The sequence below is a fragment of the Cebidichthys violaceus genome, unplaced genomic scaffold (genome assembly GCF_023349555.1).
Source record: "Cebidichthys violaceus isolate CVI_PGR_0920_01 unplaced genomic scaffold, fCebVio1.0.p SCAF_4, whole genome shotgun sequence".
Lineage (NCBI taxonomy): Eukaryota > Metazoa > Chordata > Actinopteri > Perciformes > Stichaeidae > Cebidichthys > Cebidichthys violaceus.
In genome coordinates this window covers 1644068-1662452 of record NW_027176594.1, presented here as the reverse complement: position 1 = coordinate 1662452, position 18385 = coordinate 1644068, and the positions used below count along the sequence as shown (strand labels likewise).

At 42.3% G+C, this 18385-nt stretch overlaps 1 protein-coding gene across 2 annotated transcripts in view; it reads left to right on the top strand.

The window, feature by feature from the left end:
- The window catches only part of ttbk1a (tau tubulin kinase 1a), a 41751-nt gene that overhangs the window by 16636 nt on the left and 6730 nt on the right, over positions 1-18385 (top strand). For both annotated transcript variants that reach the window (XM_068726742.1, XM_068726741.1), the window contains exons 7-14: positions 2982-3047; positions 3222-3314; positions 4002-4127; positions 4221-4375; positions 4690-4900; positions 5118-5290; positions 5934-6274; positions 6946-7127. In XM_068726742.1, the coding sequence (XP_068582843.1) occupies positions 2982-3047; positions 3222-3314; positions 4002-4127; positions 4221-4375; positions 4690-4900; positions 5118-5290; positions 5934-6274; positions 6946-7127 (1347 nt within the window). The remainder of the gene's footprint in view (positions 1-2981; positions 3048-3221; positions 3315-4001; positions 4128-4220; positions 4376-4689; positions 4901-5117; positions 5291-5933; positions 6275-6945; positions 7128-18385) is intronic.

Sequence of the window (18385 nt, the reverse complement as noted above, 5' to 3'; positions counted from 1 at the left end):
TTTTTAGTTTCTTCTCAGAATCTCTTTGTCTTCTCCTGATGAAGTTTAGGACTCTGATGATTAATTTCAGATATTTGACGAAAACAATAGTCTGAGATTAAAGTCACAATTCATAGCTTTTTCTACAAGCCTTCATTTATAGTCTTTACTACATTTACAGCTTCTTTTACTCAAAACTCTATTTAAAATAATCATTTACATACAGGAAGCTAACCCTCTCTCAGAAGACTTTTATTATGAAGAGTCGATATATTGATCTGCTCCTCATGTTTCCTCTCCTTCATTTTCTGTTTCCTTTTAGTTTGTCTCCTTGTCTCCTCATCTCCTCGTCTCCTCCAGATGAAGTTTCAGATTTAGATTATTCAGAGAATAAAGTTGGAGTTCTGAGATTAATGTCACAATTCATAGCTTTCTCTAAGCTTTCACCTTAAATCTCCAAACCTGACCCTCTTTCAGAAGAACTGTGAAAATGATTATATGCTTTATATAATACCGATTTTATTATGTCCTGACAGAATTGTGTGATGTCATGAAAACCTTTTACTTTGACATCGTGATGTTCAGTCTGTATTGATCACCAATCATCACTTGCCCTGTGTTTTATTTTCATCTTATTACGTTTCAGTGTTGTTTTTGTTTTTCTTACAGTTTCCTTTGGACTTATGATTTTGACGTGCATGCCTCCCGTTTCTCCATCATCTCCATGGTTACCCAGGGATGTGAGTGGTTTCTGTAGCAACAGAGAGGAGTCACAGCCCGCATCACCAGCCGACCGCCGAAAGTATAACCTGAAAGAACACGTTAGTCACCATGAGAGGAGAAGTGCTGCTAATAATAGAGGACAATAGCACTTTATCAACACATTGTCACGTGTTCATTAACCATTCGCAGTAACAAAACATAAACAGTTTTCTCTCCACGTCAACCAGGAATGTCTGTCACTAATAACGACTTTAGTAAATGTGTAAATCGGTTGAGACACACGTAGCATCGTCCAATCAAAAGCAACCCCTGAGAACAGAAAGTCACTGCAGCATCATCTGTAACATAACGTTTAAAAAATAACGATTAATTCAACTTTACTGTGTGTTTCAGACGAGTGGGAAATATCCGATCATAATAAATTGGTAGTATTTGGTCATTCAGTCTAATATTTATAATATATATATATATAGATGTATATATTCAAGTCTAATATTTACCCTAAACAGGTTAGCTAATAGCATGCTAACGTTAGCTTCGTCAGTTAGCTACACAACAGTTCCAACTGACATTTAGTTCCGAACATCTCATTTCAACGTGTGCTGCACAAAGACAAGAATAATAACACGGTAAGAATTGGCAGCCATGATGATGATGATGATGATGATAATAATACGGTGCACAGAATATTAATTTTGCATCAAGATTGTCTGAGTTCTATATTTCAATTTGAGTTCCTTTCTGCATCATATTTCGACTAAGATAAAGTCTGTTTATGACTCGGACCAGGTCTGTGTTTTAAGTGCCGAGGCTGAAATGGAACAATTAGAATTGTTTAGGCAGACTGAGGCTCATCTCTCAGAAAGATATCAATAACATTTATGATACTACTCTTTATGATAAGACTTTTTACATCTGTGTACATCTAAATGTATCAATCATCATATTAACAGGCTGCACTGATCTCACTTTGCTTTGAATGCAGTTGAGGCTCCAGAAAACTATGATGTTTTAAATTAAATATTTCCAATTTATATTTTGAATTTGTGTAATTCAGATTAAAGGTTCCCTGTGGCGTTCTTCACGCTACGGGTTTCTTCAAACATGTTTGTTAGACGTCAAGAATAAACGACTGTAAACATAACTTTAAATTAAAATCATTCGGAAAGCAGACTGAGGATCGGCCCAGTGACTTCAAGACTCGCAGGTCGAGTGAACATTTCATCCATACAGTACATCCATAAATCCTAAACGCGTCATCACATCCTGTTCGCCACACAAACATGATATCACCCTGGAAACATCCCGATGGAGCCTCCTCCCCCGTGTTTTCTGGAGGCTACGTCGATGCAGTGTGACTCTCTGCTTATGTTTCTGTTTTGCGTCACCGTTTGGTTGTTTTTTGTGTGTTTTGGTTTTAATTCACTTTGTTGACACCAGAAACATGAATCCAACAGATTAAAGGTCTGCTCTGCAGCTGCAGCGGCTGCATCGCGACAGACAGTGCAATAAACAAATATATATAATATTATATTGTATAAGTGTAATTATTCTTCTGTTCTCTTCTCGTGATCAAAGAATAATTATATGGTATTAATAACTGACAGAAGCAACACATGCTTTGTCTTTATTTTGATGAGGGTGCGCGCCAAAACCTGCGACAGCACAAATTTCACACGCAGAATGCCACGTGTACCAAGAGCGACGTGAATAAGATGGACTAATAAACACAAATGTGACATATCGAAATATGACAAGTCCTCTGGTGCCTCCGCCAACACTTGGTACGCTTGGTGCGGAGCGGTGAGAGCGGGAACGTTAAATCAGCAGCCGGTGAAGGAGAAGCTTTGATAAACGTAGATTTAAATATACATTCTGGCAAAGACGCTGCAGAGCCGTTTCTATAAACACCATTATGTTTCTATTAGTTTGTATTGATCGTGATGCTGTTTTTACACACAGAGACGTGAGTTTAAGTTTTGTTCGTCGGGAGTGGAACCCCCCCCCCCCCCCCCCCCCAACTGGAGTTGGAGCGCACTTTTTTTTGTTTTTGAATAAATGTAATCTCTTAAATAAGATAAACATTTGTAACAGCGATCACAGCCTATTCTAGCTGATCTGATATTTCTGGTAAACAGGATTTAAATTAGAGCAAACTTCACAGGTTTTTTTAATTATGTTTTTACTTGTTGCAGCAGCAGTCTGTGATTTAGAAACATGAGATTCAGCAGTGAGTTCAGATTGTCGGTGTAACTAACTTCTCTTCGTCTTGTGTTCAGCCGAGGACTGTGGCAGGTTTCAGAGGGACGGTCCGCTACGCTTCAGTCAACGCTCACAAAAACAAGGTCCGTGTGTCTTTATTCTCTTCAATGATTTCAGGAACAACTTTATTGATCTACTCTACTGAAGCCTTTTAACGTTTTCGTATTTGTGTAACACCGGCAGTACTGAATTAAAGATAATATGTTATAACGTTAACGCTGATACCCTAACAGTGTGTGTTTGTCCTGTTCCTCCAGGAAATGGGTCGCCATGATGACCTGTGGTCATTGTTTTACATGTTGGTGGAGTTCGCCGTTGGACAGTTGCCATGGCGAAAGATCAAAGATAAGGTCAGACTAACCTGCTGATTGAATAATTATTATTTCATATACTACATGTTGTAGAAAAAGCTGCTTTTATTACTATAATCTGCGGACAAATGCATGAAATGACATAAAATCACAGATATTATCACAATCTCTGCAGCTCTACGGAGCGTTTTAGCCTCGTTTAGCTTTGGTTTCCTGTGTTTTCTAGTCAATCCACTGCTCAGCAGCAAACAGCAGGCAGACACAATTAGAGGCTCGCTGGTGGAGCATTTGGCAGCTGTAGAGACAGACGTTTCCCTCAGAAGGTGGTGGGGACCAAAAACAGAGCTAAAAGAGAGCATATAGGACTTGCATTCATCAGGTGGACACAAACATGTTGCTCTGTAACTGCTGGATGTGGAAATAAACACCTACTCTATAAGATGGTCATATGTTAGATGTCCTTAAAGAGGTTAAAGAGGATTTTAAGAGGTTAAATATGTTTAAAAAGAAAAATAACGCAAGTAAAAGTGAGAATCAAAGACATAAAAAAGACCCCCATACTCTTGTAAATCAATAACAAAATGATTTGGATTGATATTTTGGTTTCGCTTGATGAGCATCACCTGCTTTATATTTCAAACGTATGAAGAATTCAGAACTTTATACGTGAATCCACATTAATTCACTGCTGCTGAAAGTGATTTGTGTTTTGTTCTTTTTCTCCAGGAACAAGTTGGTCAGATTAAAGAGCGTTACGACCATCGGATGCTGCTCAAACATATGCCTTCAGAGTTCAATATCTTCCTGGACCACGTCCTGGCTCTGGACTACTACACCAAACCAGACTACCAGGTACACACTGGGACGTGAACTGAGTGCGGTCTCTGCTTCAGGGCTTACGGCTTGGTTTGGATCCATGAGTAATGTCTTGTTGTTTTGTTCCAGCTGCTGATGTCGGTGTTTGAGAACAGCATGAAGGAGCGAATAATCACCGAGAACGAGCCTTTCGATTGGGAGAAGGGAGGGGGCGATGTCACGCTGTCAACCAGTACCTCCACCCAACCACAGCACAACACCCGACCCACCGCCGCCATGGTGGGGTAAGAACCAGACCGTTGGCTGTATGAGCGCCTCCTCAAGCTGAAGCTTCACTTAAAGGATCGGTCTGCTTTATTGTCACTGTCAAAAAGATGGGTCAAGAAACACGTCGCGTTTGCAGCTAATATAAAACATGAGAAACACATTCATCATGCCACATATTATGTAAAAACACCAAAGGCTCCCTGGATGGTAGAATATCTGTGTACACTTTGTTAAAACAGGCAAAAGACCTAGAATGACCTTTAATACATCATATAATGAGTTTCTAAATCGTTTCTGAAACATCAGAGTCTCTTTTGTTCTCGGTCCACAGAGCCATCGTGACGCCGGTTCCTGGAGACCTCCAGCGAGAGAACACCGACGACGTTCTGCAGGACGAACATCTCAGTGATCAGGAGAACGCCCCTCCGGTCCCGGCCAGCCGACCCCCAGGGGAGTCGGGCGTCCCCAACGCCGGGGAGCCCGGAGAAGCCTGGGAGGACACGGACTTCAACCGCAACAGACTCAGGATCAGCCTGAACAAGGTTTGAAGAACATCTGGACTGATTGTTGTAAAGCTGTTGTGCAGCTGAGGAAATGAACCACATATATCTACTGAAGTAGAGAGAAATATTGCTTTTTATGGAATTATTTATGGTTTTTATCTCAACACTTTTAGCCCACAAAAAAAACAAAAATACCTGAAGTGTTTAGATGGTCATTGTGTTGGACCATGAAACATCACTTCCTGTCCTTCGTCAGGGGGCTCAGGAGGATGAGGCGAGTCGGGGGGCGTGTCCTGTGTCGCCGGTACGAGGTGGAGTCCCGGAGTCCCCGACCGGTCAGGGTCGGTCCTTACGGTACCGTCGGGTCAACAGCCCCGAATCTGACCGTCTGTCTGCTGCTGAGGGCCGGGCCGACGCCTACGGACAGAGGTGATCTACGACATCAGAAAACACCGAAGGAGTATTTACTGACAGGAGACAGCTTTCTGTTTTATGTTTCAGTTAGATTCACTTCTAGAAGTTAAAAAGTGAAATCATCATTTCTTTACTTTGGTTTACGACGCTCTCATGTAGACCTATTGAAACACTTTAAACTTGTAGTTTGCTTATGAAGCCTTGACTAGAATTTTAGCTTGAGAGTTGACATGACTTGGGTTTTCCTTTATTGACTTGGGACTTGACTTGACTAGCTTTGATTCGATTTCGCTTCGATTGACTTGAGACTTTCTTTGACAAGACTTAGACTCAGACTTAACCTCAAAGACTTCTAACTAACCCAGACTTGATTTGGTCTTGTCTCAACTGACTTGAAACTAACTGACTTGGACTAGCCTTCATTGACTTGAGACTTGACTTGAGACGTGACTTAGACTTGGGAATTGATTTGGTCTTGTCTCAACTGATCACAAACTTAACTTGGACTCACTGACCTGATTTGAGACTTCTTTTGACGGGATTTGAACTTGCCATCAAAGACTCGACTGGTCTTCTTGACTTACTTTAGACTTGACTTGGCTTTGCCCTCAAGAAGTTGAGACTAGGACTTATCTCGACCTGTCTGTGTGTCTTCCAGGTCCAGGATGGACATCCTCGGCTCTCCGTCCCGTCACGTCTACTCCTCCCAGCCGGCTCAGATGCTGTCCGTCGACCCCGGTTGCCGCGGCGACCGTCAGGCCAGCGGCCGCCAGGAGGCGTCGGTGGCGTCGGTCGACCAGGAGGCGCACAGCAACGCCTTCATTCGCTCCGTCCCGCTGGCCGAGGAGGAGGACTTTGACAGCAAAGAGTGGGTAATCATCGACAAAGAGGCAGAGCTACGAGACTTCCAACCGACCACGTCGGGAACCACCGACGAGGAGCCCGAGGAGCTCCGCCCCCTGGAGGAGCAGGAGGAGAGGAGGAGGCTCAGGGCAGCAGGTAGGAGCTTTTGTATACACCTGGAATACAAAAAAAGTCCTTGCAGGGGGAAAGGTGGCAGGATTCAGATAAAAAAAAAAAATGGATTCTATACTGCCGGCGCCGGTGTTTATAGCCTTGGTGACGTCATGGCCGTGTCACAGGGACTCCCTGGGGTTGTGCTTTAAACCGAATCTCACACTCAGGTGAGATTTTTAACGCCTGATGGGAGCATATAGCAATATCCACGGTTTCATAGTTTAGGCTTTTATTTTTTTACATGTATTCCTCTCTTTCTCTTTGTTTCCTCCACATGGTGAAGTCCCAACAGTTTTCAATTCCAGTAAAAAAAACGTTCTTCATGCTAAACGTTGTTAAACCTGTACAGGAAATGCGTCTAACTAGAATACAGTCAATGTTTTAACTATCCAATCAAATAACACTCACTACCCTTTTGAGGGAAAAAAACACTATTATGAACTAAGTATGAACTTTATTGTGAAGTAGTATTAACCCTTACAGAGTGCAGCGTGGAGTGTAACACTAACATCGTCTCAACAAACCACCCTGAACATCTTTATTGTAGAAAAGCACTAAAGTTTAATGTAAATCATGCGTCAATACGAAATGTTTGCTTCAGAATCGACTTTCGGTCTCTTGTAACTCTGGTTAACATTTTGTTTTCCCTGCAGGAGGGGAGCTGGTGGTTCGTCCAAAGACCCACACCAGGGACAGCAGCCGGGGGATGCTAACATTAACGGAGGAGGAGGCGTCGAGGAGGAGCGGCGGGAGCCCCGTCCAGTCGCCCTGTCACTCGCTGCCGTCGGGACGCCCCCGCCGGAGAGAGTCAGAGCCCATTGGACCTCAAAGACCGGTAAGAGACCCAGCCAGCCAATCAGAGGAGAGCTCGGGCTCTCCGAATGTTGGCGGACAGATGAAGAAGAGGACGGCTGCTGTGCAGATTCATCACTCTGATGACTGTTATACCAGACGCTGTCGTACGGAGGCGCTCTGCAGCAGCTGCTCCGTCTCATTTATCTGTCGGTCAACATGCAGCTTTAAGGACAAATCCAGCATGATAGGAGGTTCAGCTCATTTCCTGGTTCCCCCTCTTGGGTTTCCGTCAGTGTTCGATGATTCTGCCCTTTTTCTTACGTCACCTAAGGAAACTTTAACCAACCTCACTGGGTAGATAAATGAATAAAAACCTGCCTGTGTGAATCTAGTTAGGAGTCAGCAGATCACCTGACCTGCATGTGTTTGGGCCAGAGCAGGTATTCTACAGATTCCACAGATAGAGATGAATTAGCGCTCAGAAAGTACAAAGGTTTGATCCTAATCAGCACAAAGTTTGATGGTTTCTGATGAACTCATCCGGAAGTCTTAAGTCTTTCTTTTTTAAGCCAGTCCAGTAAGTCTTTAGTTCATCTTTCTAATGAGCAAAAAAAACAAACCCCATCTGTACTCATGCTGGATTTGTCCTTTAAAGGTGTCACGGTAATGACAGGCAGCTGAACATCTGTCACATGCAGTCGCTCTGTTCAACCAGCAGCAGCCAAAAGGTTCCTCTGATAGAATCGGTGTTCTCTGACTTTCAGCAGGGAGAGAGATGATGATGATGATGGTGAGATTCTGCATGTGATACTTCAATAAATTGGCTGTTGCTCCACAGCAGGATACTCTTCATGTTCTTTAACTGAGGACATCGAGTCGTTGCTCCAACAGCGATGTCCACTGACAAATGTGGACTAAGTTCTCTGCAACAGTTGAGCAACAACTGTGTGGAACATAAAAAAAGTCATGATGTCATATTTTCGTCACGGAAAATTGCTGTTTTCACACAGCAGGTTCAGTTTTCCCACGGTGTTTATACACAGTATACATACTTATAGTATATTTGAGGAATAACGTATTATGTTTATATGAACTGACCTCTCTATCATGGTAGGGTGAGGCATTAGAGAGCCAAAGAATAATCCCATATGCTCCTATTGTTGTTGAAAAGTCTGCTTCACGAGTGGACAGTAAAATGTGAACACCATATCCCATGAGTCTGTTGGCCTGCTGTCAAAGCCTCATGGGAGCTGTAGTTGCTGAATATCATGTTCAGATTGTTTCTGCCCAGCGCAGTAGTTGCTCCTCATTTATCCTAAAATGTGGACAGGAGACTTCAGTGACACAATTTTGGATTCTTAGAAATAAAATGCGTTTAGTTTCAGGGTAAAATGAGCTCGGTCGAAGAGAAAGCTGGACTCTTTGTGCATTTTGAGGAATACAATTATTCTCTTTCCTGCTGAGAGTTAGATGACAAGAGTGATATCTAGATATGTAGATTAGCTTAGCATAACGACTGGAAACAGGGGAACACAGCTAGCTCACTTATTAACACAAATTAACGTTATATGGTGTTTGTTTAATCCAAACGCAAGTAGAACAACAAACCATAACATGTTAATCGGTGAGCTTCAGGGGAGCTGGGAGGTGGATTATGTTACCATTGGACAGAGCTAGACTAGCTGTTTCCAGTCTTTATGCTTAAGCTAAGCTAAGCTAGCTGGCTGTAGCTTCATATTCACTGTGCAAACAAGAGAGCGGTATCAATCTGAACATCTGGTTCTCAGAGAAAGAGGGACAGTCCATTGTGTCTGACTGTCTTTTGAGCTTTAGTGAGCTTTGTTCAGGTCAGTCGGGTTGTTTCATATCTAGTCACTGATGGTGCTGATGGTTTGACTTCTTCCTCGACTGCCTGTGACACAAAGCAACAGTTCTAACCGTCCAGCTGTGTTTTCCTCCGTCATTGTGCAGTTGAAATCTTTTCCCATCTCTTTGCTTTTTGCTCATGACTTTTGCTTTGGACCATCGTTTTATTCTGAAGGAGTGAATGAGAAACAGCAGTTCCTGTAACGATTCCAACCGCTGTAGCCACGATGTTTCTGTGTCGGGATGTTGACGCTGTTTTCATCTCCTGTTGTTCTGCTGTGTTTTCTCATGTTCTCCGACACGCTAGAGTCAAACGGGCGGTTTCACCACCTGCTTTTACGCACAGTAAATGTTTACTTGGGTCACTTTTGGGAGAGATTTACATTCATATCCTGGAGACTAACCCGAACCTTAACCACTGACCCAAAAAAAAATCACCTTTTTCCAAATTAGGGACACACAGCTTTTGTCCCCAATTGCACAAGCCGTCCCCAATTAACTGGTCCTTAGTCTGAAATATGTCCCCCGAAGGGAGCTTAAGTCAGGAACACACACACACACACACACACACACACACACACACACACACACACACACACTACAGTTTTGGTGATTTTGTTCGGGTTGGTGGACGTTCAGGGTGGCAAATGCGTGGAGGTCAGGGTGAAGGATGGACGTGTAGTGTAGCGGATTTGTCTTTCATGCAGGAGACTGGACCTGAAATGAATGTTCACTTTTCTATTAACCGTAACAACAATCTTTCCCAAACACTAATCATAACTTACCCATAGTTTATTGTGCATACATCTTTCTCTAACCATAATGCAGCTGCCATGTTGCAAGAAGTGAGAACTTAAAAACACTAACATTGGACGTAAAATGTAAGTTCTGTAAATGAAAGTCAACCAAAGTTTTGCAGAAGTGTCCGGTATTGACATTCTTTTCTGACGAAAGGTTTGTAAAGAAAAAAAAAGATGAAGAGTCTGTTTTCTGTGTTTCCGTGTTGGTGACATACAACAGAGAGCTGTGATGTGAATGACGTGTTGCACTGTTTCTAGTGAGGCGGCATCTTTTACAGGCAAAACAACTTCAACATCTTGTCGTTTGTGTGTTCTGTGATGAGAAAACTCATTTAAAATCAGTACAAAGTTAATTTAGAGATAAGGAGGGGTTAGACAAAATAACAGAAACCCCTGGTCCAGCAGTCCGTCGTAATCCTGATTCAGGACAGTCACGGTCCAGTATCGGGGTTATGATGCACTTCTGGATGTTTCCGTCACTCAAAAACACACTCGGCAGGGGATCGGCAGGTTTCTTAGTGGCTTTGCAGACCGGAAAATAATCTGTAGATCTGGAGTAAAGTAACAAACAACACAGTTTACAGCGACCGGGAACGGTTTCCTCCATTAAATCTGCCTTCTGAACTTCTGTTCATTCAGTGTTTCTCACCTAAACACCTGTGTGTCCTGGAGCTTTAACAAAACACGTCATAAAATATTTGCAAATTCGTCATTTTTGAAAAATTAAAATCATGTTGTTGTTTCCGTCCATATGTACTTGCTAACGGTCATCTTTTTCACTGCCTTTGTTAGTGCATTACTGACATTAGTGTGAAAGCACTTGCAGGAACATGCAGGTATCGGGTCACCCACTGATAAAAGACAGAACAGCTCCACAGCGCTCCTAGTGGTAAAAAAAAAAAAAACGCTTCATCGTAGCTTTAAAGTCAATACGAATGAGTCATGCAGAATCAAAGATCGTTTCATAACCTCCAGCCTGCACTGACAGTACGACAGTCACGAATCCTGAGCTTCTTTGAATTTACTTTAATGGAAGAGACCTTTCAGAGTGACTCACGTTGTTCCTACTGTACACCTACCTCAGGTCGTTAATAAACCCTGAGTGGATATCTCAGTACTGCGATGTGGTGATTCGGAGTGTGACGATCCTTCAGTAAAGATTAAAGTGTTAGTTTGGAGAAGATCGTCGCTGCCAGTTGTTATCGACTCCGTCAGAGGATCTGGTTCAACTTGATGCTGGTAGTTTGTTCAGTCGGCGTCGGTTCTTTCTCCGTCTTCTCGTTGTGTTTGAGACTTATTTTCATTAAAGTTAGTTTGCATTAAAGGCTGAATTGTCAGAGAGATGAACTCTAGCATTTACTGAATTTAGGCGATGGAAAACAGCAGCTTTATTTACTTGTAACAAGGTTATACATTTCTATTTTTACCAATTAGTCATCACACTTAACACTTTACCTACGTAGCTCATGTGTGACTCATAGGATCCAGCTGAAAGAACGGACCGTCAGAGGTCGATGTGGGTAATAATGTGAATGTGTGGTGTCGGGAGATTTGCATTCAAATTAAAGACGATGACAACTCTGAAGTCCAACTGAGAACCGGAAACTTAAATGTTTGTCATGAATACACGCCTTCAACCTTCTCAACAAGCTGTGACTATAACATCCAGATCACTGAACACATACCGATCACCTGCACTGACAATGACAACGAGAAGTATTACAATACTCTGCAATGTATGTGTGTGTGTGTGTGTGTCTGCTCGTGAAAAGACATCTTCTTTGATCACTAAAAAGACCCTTTAAGAATTTATATATACTTTATACAGAGGGCCCAGAAGTCCCAAAAGAAATGTTTTCCTTTTAATATGGCAATTATCTTTTAGGGCGTCTGGGCCGCTGTAAATTTAAGGTAATAAAAATTAAATAAATACATATGAATATGTTTAGCTTGTGCTTGTATTGATATAAATATTATATCTATATATGGCTAAATTCTAAACATAACAACGGTTGAAACGTACAAGGTATTTTACGACTAAATAATAAAAGTTTCTGACAAACAAACGACCTCTACGATGAAGGAAACAGCATCCTTGAGAACTTTGTTATGGGGGACCAAATATGACTTAAAAAATAGAATGAATTACATTTTAAATGTAATCATTTAATCACAACACTAACAGTAAAAAGTGCTGCCAGCGCCCCCTGGAGGTAACAGTGTCCATTACAGCCACAATATGAATAATGTATAGTCTGTCCTCTGGGTGGCGCTACAGCAAAGATCTATCTAAGAAAATGTAAAGGAGGAGAAGGAACGAGATCATTTCATTACGGTATATTATTTTATTTTTGTGTGTGTGTGTGCTTGTGTATTTGTTGTTCAATTCTGTCCTGATGGTGGCGCTAGAGGAAAGGTCAGGGAAGTCACCATCTTAAAATGCTCAGCTGGTTTCATGAAAAATGAATGTGGAATCGATGAATTTTGCATTCATTTTACATTCTATTTTCACTTCAGGATTTAATTTTGTTTTTTACATTTTTTTAGGATTTTTTTCTTTGTGGGTAATGAATTCATTATTTTCTTTATTTCTTTACCCATTAATGCTTTTTCAGTTCAGTTCTACGTGTATGTGACCATTTGAGTTATTCATGCACTCATTTATTTATTTACTAATAAGTCAGGTTTGGTCCTCCGTACTTGGTGGCTGCTGTTCACAGGCTGGGACGTTATAACATCACCACTGATATTTCACTCTATCTGCAACAAATCCGTTTTTAGTCATACTTTAGCCAGCGCTCTTTATTTCCGTGTGACCGCTAGACTCAGAGCGAGCTCTCCGCCGCCAGCCATCGAGGACTGCCATTCACTTTTTTTACTCTTCTCCAGTTCTTCCCCTCCCCCCCTCCACATAACTACTGACGCCTTTGCCCCCAACCTATCGCTTTAAAAGTACACAGTATTTCGAGTTTGACTCACCTGAGGAGACAGAGAAAAGAGCGAGGGTGCCATTGGGACAACACAAGAAGAAATAAAGTGATGTTTCGGGGTAAGCACAGTTTAGGAATAGTCCTTTACCTCTGTTCTCTCACTCAGTTTCTGTTCCTCCTCTTCCTTTTCCTTCTGTTCAGACATATTTCCTCCCTTCTTTTTCCTCCGTCGTGTGTCTGTGTTTTGTGTGCTTGATGACTCCATCTCTCTTTTGTGTTCCCTGTTTTGTTTTGTTTTTGCATCTCCAATGGTAATTTTTCCTTCAGAAGTCAAAAAGCTCAAAGTGTCAGTTGTCCAGGCTCAGACTGTTGTAGACTAGTGAGCTACAGTATGTGCAGTGTTCGTGCTGGTGTGTCCTTTTAAACTGCTTTTTCTTTTTTGTGGGGGAAAATATTTTCATCACCATTTTGTCCAGCTAGAGGGATGCTAGTCTGACCAATCTGGCAACCCACACAGCTAACAGTCTATTGGCTCAACTGTCCTGTTAACTTTTTCATAGCTTCTAACTAGTATCTGATAGCCGTAACTGTAGACAGAGTGCCAGATTTACGCCAACACTCCCTCAGCTTCTCTCCCAAGACTCCACCCCTCGCAACCTTTGACCAATCAGCTGAAGGCTTTAGATGTGCGAGAGCACCAATCAGCTCTCTCCTGTCTAACGCCTGGTCAGGGAGGGGAAGGAGACGAGGGAAGGAAGTCAAATCAGAGTGTTGGGACGTAGTTGTAGGAAAACTTTAAACATTCAAATACATTTATACTTTATGAAGAGCTTTCCGCATGCTAACCTCCCTCCCTCTCTCTGATTGGTCTGTTTTGCAGTTGGAAGAGGAGAGACACCAACCGCGGCCCAATCAGCTGAGGAGGCTGGCCTCCTACGTCTTCTCCTCCTCCACCCTGGAGACGGAGCAGTATCCCCACGGAGGAGGCAGCTTCATCCAGAGGAGCCGCTCGGCCGAGAGCAGCCCCGCCCACATCACGGCCGCCAACGCTTCAATCCGGCGGCGGCACGCCGGCACCCTGCCGACGCCCGGCAGCCCGCGGAGCAGACACTCGGTCCTGAACGTGTCGAGGACGCAGCTGCAGCAGATGTTAGCGAAGCTCATGAACAAGAACAACAGCTGAGAGGACTGAGAGACGGACTCAGAACATATAAACACACATGTGACAATACACAGACACATAGACATGAAGTATACCGATACACACACACTCATACGCACAAACATGGACAGACTGTATATGCAGAGTCGGTCAAACCGGTTTTGGGGCCCGGGGCAGAGTTCGGCCCCTCTGACGTCCCGGCACTATTTTATTTCTACTAAGTGTTTACAAAGAGTCTGAAGTGACCAAAGAGACACTTTTTAAATATAGATACACCCCCTGATTTAGTCAAAGCACCCCTGAATCTTAAAATCTTTTGTTAAAGGGCCAGTGTGTAGCATTTTGGGGGGATCTATTAGCAGAAATGGAATATAATATTCATAACTATATTTTCCTTAGTGTAGAAATCCCCTGAAACAAAAAGTATTGCCCTTCAAATCTACAGACGGAGCGGGTCCTCTTCATTGCACCGTCATGTTTCTACAGCGGCCCGGAACTGACAAACCACCAAAAACACGTGGCTCCACTGGGAGCCTTTCACGTTATTTTAACGTGGTTCTCCGACACGCTCGTGAAACTGCGGTCACGTGAGCCACAGAGTGCAAAACCGTGGCGCCGCCAGCCGTCGCCTGACCTCCTGACCTCCTGAAGTAGTGTTATTATGGTCTGGATGGCTTCAGATTGCAGCGATATCACTGTTTTGAACTCGCATGTTACCGCATGTCTTGCGCTAGATGCCACCAAATCCTACACACTGTCCTTTGAATCCTCTTTAGTGAGGACATGTTGGGATCTGTGGTCAAAATCAAGGGGTGCACCTTATAAAAAAAAAATGCCACAATAACAAAAAGTAAACAGTTGATTTTGTAATTTTGCTGGTTTATCGCCGCCTGGAGGCTCTGCATATACAAACACATATATGAAAGCGACATAAAGAACACTGAGAGCCAGATAATAACCACACATGTTAACACGACAAGCCATATGACGGACACACAGCAGCACCGCTGTGCTGGTAAACATGTAGTTTCACACACACACACACACACACACACACACACACACACTCACGTAGCTCCACCGACTACTTTTCGAGCAGAGGAACAGAAGAAGAGGAGAAAACGGGAAATATTTTCCATGCAATAAACTCTGAAAAGCCTCTCTGAAAACCTGATGTTGCACACGCCGCAGACCTGGCAAACTGGAGGAAATAATGTGAAACTGAATATCTCCTTCAAGTTTCTGTGAAGAAGAGGAAACAGAGTGAGGCTGCTAACAGACTGTTAAGCTTTACAGTGTTTGTGCATTTTTTTTTTATTTATTTGTTCTGCTTAAATGAAGGAGCGATCGTCGAGGAATGCAGGTCGTCCCGGCGATCAAGTTTTTTTTTGCACCGAGACTTTGGAGTCGGCGTTTCCCGTCCAATCATCGTGTCCACCGAGCAATACACCGACACCGCTTCACCACACGTCTTCACCGACACAAAACCAGTGATCCAAAACGTCTCGCTCTGATTCATTAAATGTTTTGTGTGAAGAGAGAAGTGTGAGTTTTCTCTGTGAAAAGAGTTTTCTGAAGGTGTGACAACTTTGATCTCTAAACTCAGCCTTTAAGACAAAAACTGTTACTGTGCTGGGTCTGCGGGCAGAAGTACGGTGGCCCGCAAGTGGAAATATTTCACAGAAAGAAAAAAAAAACAAAAAAACAGCAATGTTTTGTAATAAAAAAAAATAACCAAGAGTGAACACACACATTTCATAAAACAACAAAATAAAACCCCACGACGTTTCACAAAATCTCTAAAAACTCAAACAACGATATAGCCGAAAACAAATTAAAGGACATCACAATACTAATTTTATATAAATGTTCCACAAAACACAAAAAACACCATAAACTACACATTATTCAACCCAAGAAATAAACATAACAAAGACATATTTTTGCAAAACTAATTAACAAACAAAACTTGTAAATCACAAAAAAAGAAACGTATGACAACTTCTCACAATTCTGTTGCTGAATGTAGCAAATGCTAATTTTTGTTAGCTAATTTCTGATTTATATCCTGGACTGTTTAAGAAAAAAAAAAAGAAAGGGCCTAAAGTCTTCGTGACGTAGGAATGGTCGAGCTGTTGAAGGCGACACACGGCGTCATGGAGCGGGAGACATCGAGCTCTATCACTGGCTGTTGTTTGTGCAGAATAGAATAGGTACACAAAGAAGACTTTTTGTTTTTGTTGGGTCCTGGCGTCAGTTTTTTGGGGTGATTCTCTTGTTGCAGCTGTGGCGATTATTTTATCTGGAGATTATGACTTTGTTGTCTCTTCATTTTAAGATTACACAAAGTGTCTGTTGATCGGTCCACCACTTTGGTCCAGACAGATCTATCTAACCATCACCTGAATTGACATTAAATTTGTTTTCTTGTGATGAAAAGTGGTTCAGACATTCATGTTCATTCAGGTGAACATCTTAATGCGTCCAATATTTTGGTTTATGACCAAATTACTGCAGAACTAATGACATTCAGACTCAGCTGCACTTCGTGTTTAGTGCTAATTAGCAAATGTTAGCATGCTAACATGCGAAACTATTATGGTGAGCATGCTTAACGTTCTACCTGCCAAACATCAGCATGATAGCGTCGTCATTGTTAGCATGTTAGCATGCTGATGCAAGCATTTAGCTCAAGCGCCACTGCACCACTCAGAGAGCTGCTAGCTTAACTGGAGACTCTTTACCCTGAGATCAGGATTTAATGATCAGGTTATCTCTAGATAACAGTTTAGTGTTGATCAGGCCTTATAGGTCTTTAGCAGGATACAAAGATTCTGTACGTCCTGCTCCGTCCAAGCACATTTGAGCGTGGAGTCGCTCCTCTGGCAGACAGTCGTGTTACTGTTAAAAGCACTTTAGTTAAGTCATAATCTCAAGATAATGAGCTCACAAACACGTTCTGAAAACCTCAGCCGCTCAGAGCTTCAGGAGGTTGTTGTGGAGATTTGATTTTTCATCGTCTCACCTGCATCGTTCCACGTTTGGATGTTGTGTTTGAGTTCAATCCGGATCTTCCAGAGGACGAGGTAGATCCTGTTTCATTCATGAGGATGGTGAATTAGAAATGCAATCAATAAGATACATTTTTTTGTTGCTGCTGGAGATGATACCGTAAGATAACCGTCGACTTAAAGGACCATCAGATGATCGTAGCTTTAGGCTGTCGTGTTGGTTTGCTGTTTGGTGTTTTCTGGGTTTTTTAAAGCCCATTTGAGCAGCTTGACCTCATGAAGCGTTGTTAAGGTGACGCGATGGTCTGTGGAGTAGTTTTGTGTGTTTCTCTGATGAGGTTGGGGTTTTTTTTTTACCGGTTCCTGACATCTAGCCGTGTGTTTGGATCACAGTCTTATTTCCATTGTGCTTCCTCTTCCATCACTATTTTCTAACCGCTGGTCTTCACTGTTGCACTTTATCACTAAGTCGGTTGGAGAGGGGTGTGGGGGTCAGGCCGGGCCGAGTGTCTCTCTATATGGATGCAAAACACAGATGCAATAAGTGAAATGTGGGATGTTATAACAAAGAAGAGATTTATTTGAATGGATGTTTCAAAGATTCATATCACACCATCCGTTTTTTGATCGATTTTCTCACATTAAACTATTGGTTCCAGTTCATTCCTACGAAAATCAACTTGCAGAAACTTGAAGCATCTTTGAGCTCAAACGCAAGAAGAGCTTTGAAAACTGACTCTGCTCTGAAATGCCAGAAAACATGACGCTAACAAAGAAAGAGGTCAGCTGTGATTTACAAGTTGATTTCTACACAAATGAACTGAAAACAACGACAGCCTGAGAGGAAGGAAATCCATCTGATGGAAGAATGTAAAAAAACCGATGAGGAGTGTTGAAGAGTAATTAATGAGATCAAATAAAACACCACTGTAATCCCATAATCGCTCCAGTAGAGCAGAGTGAGGGATCTTCTTCTTCCCCAGCGCAGTGCGCCATTTTGTCCATTTCACAAGCGATGAGACGGAATTCAATTTCAGTCGGTAACATTTGTACCGTAAGGGCATGCAAAGTTAATGTAGCCAGAGTCTGTGTCAAGGGTTGACCAATAGGAAACAAGCTGGACGTGTGTCATTTGTCGGTTTATGTGAAAGTACCTTACCATGCCTCCATTTTGAAAGTGGTTGTTCCTCGTAAGTTTCTTACATTGCCAAAAAAACGGTATTTTGGTGGTTTGTTGTGTGAGCAGCCTGAGGTGCAACTTTGTCGTTGATATGCTCTTTACCTCCCCTTATTAGGTTTTTCATTTACCTCTGGACATATTAGTAGTTTCAAAAGGTCTGTCCAGCCTCCAGATTTCATAGGTTTAACTGTCATTGGCTAATATCACCGTCTGCATAGTGTCTGCACACTTTGAATGAAACACGTCTTACAACTAAATGAAAAGCCATTAAAACAAAGAACAGCGATTTGATTTTTGAAGAACATTGGGTTTGAGAAGACTTTGTCATATTGCAGAAAAAAAGATCTTT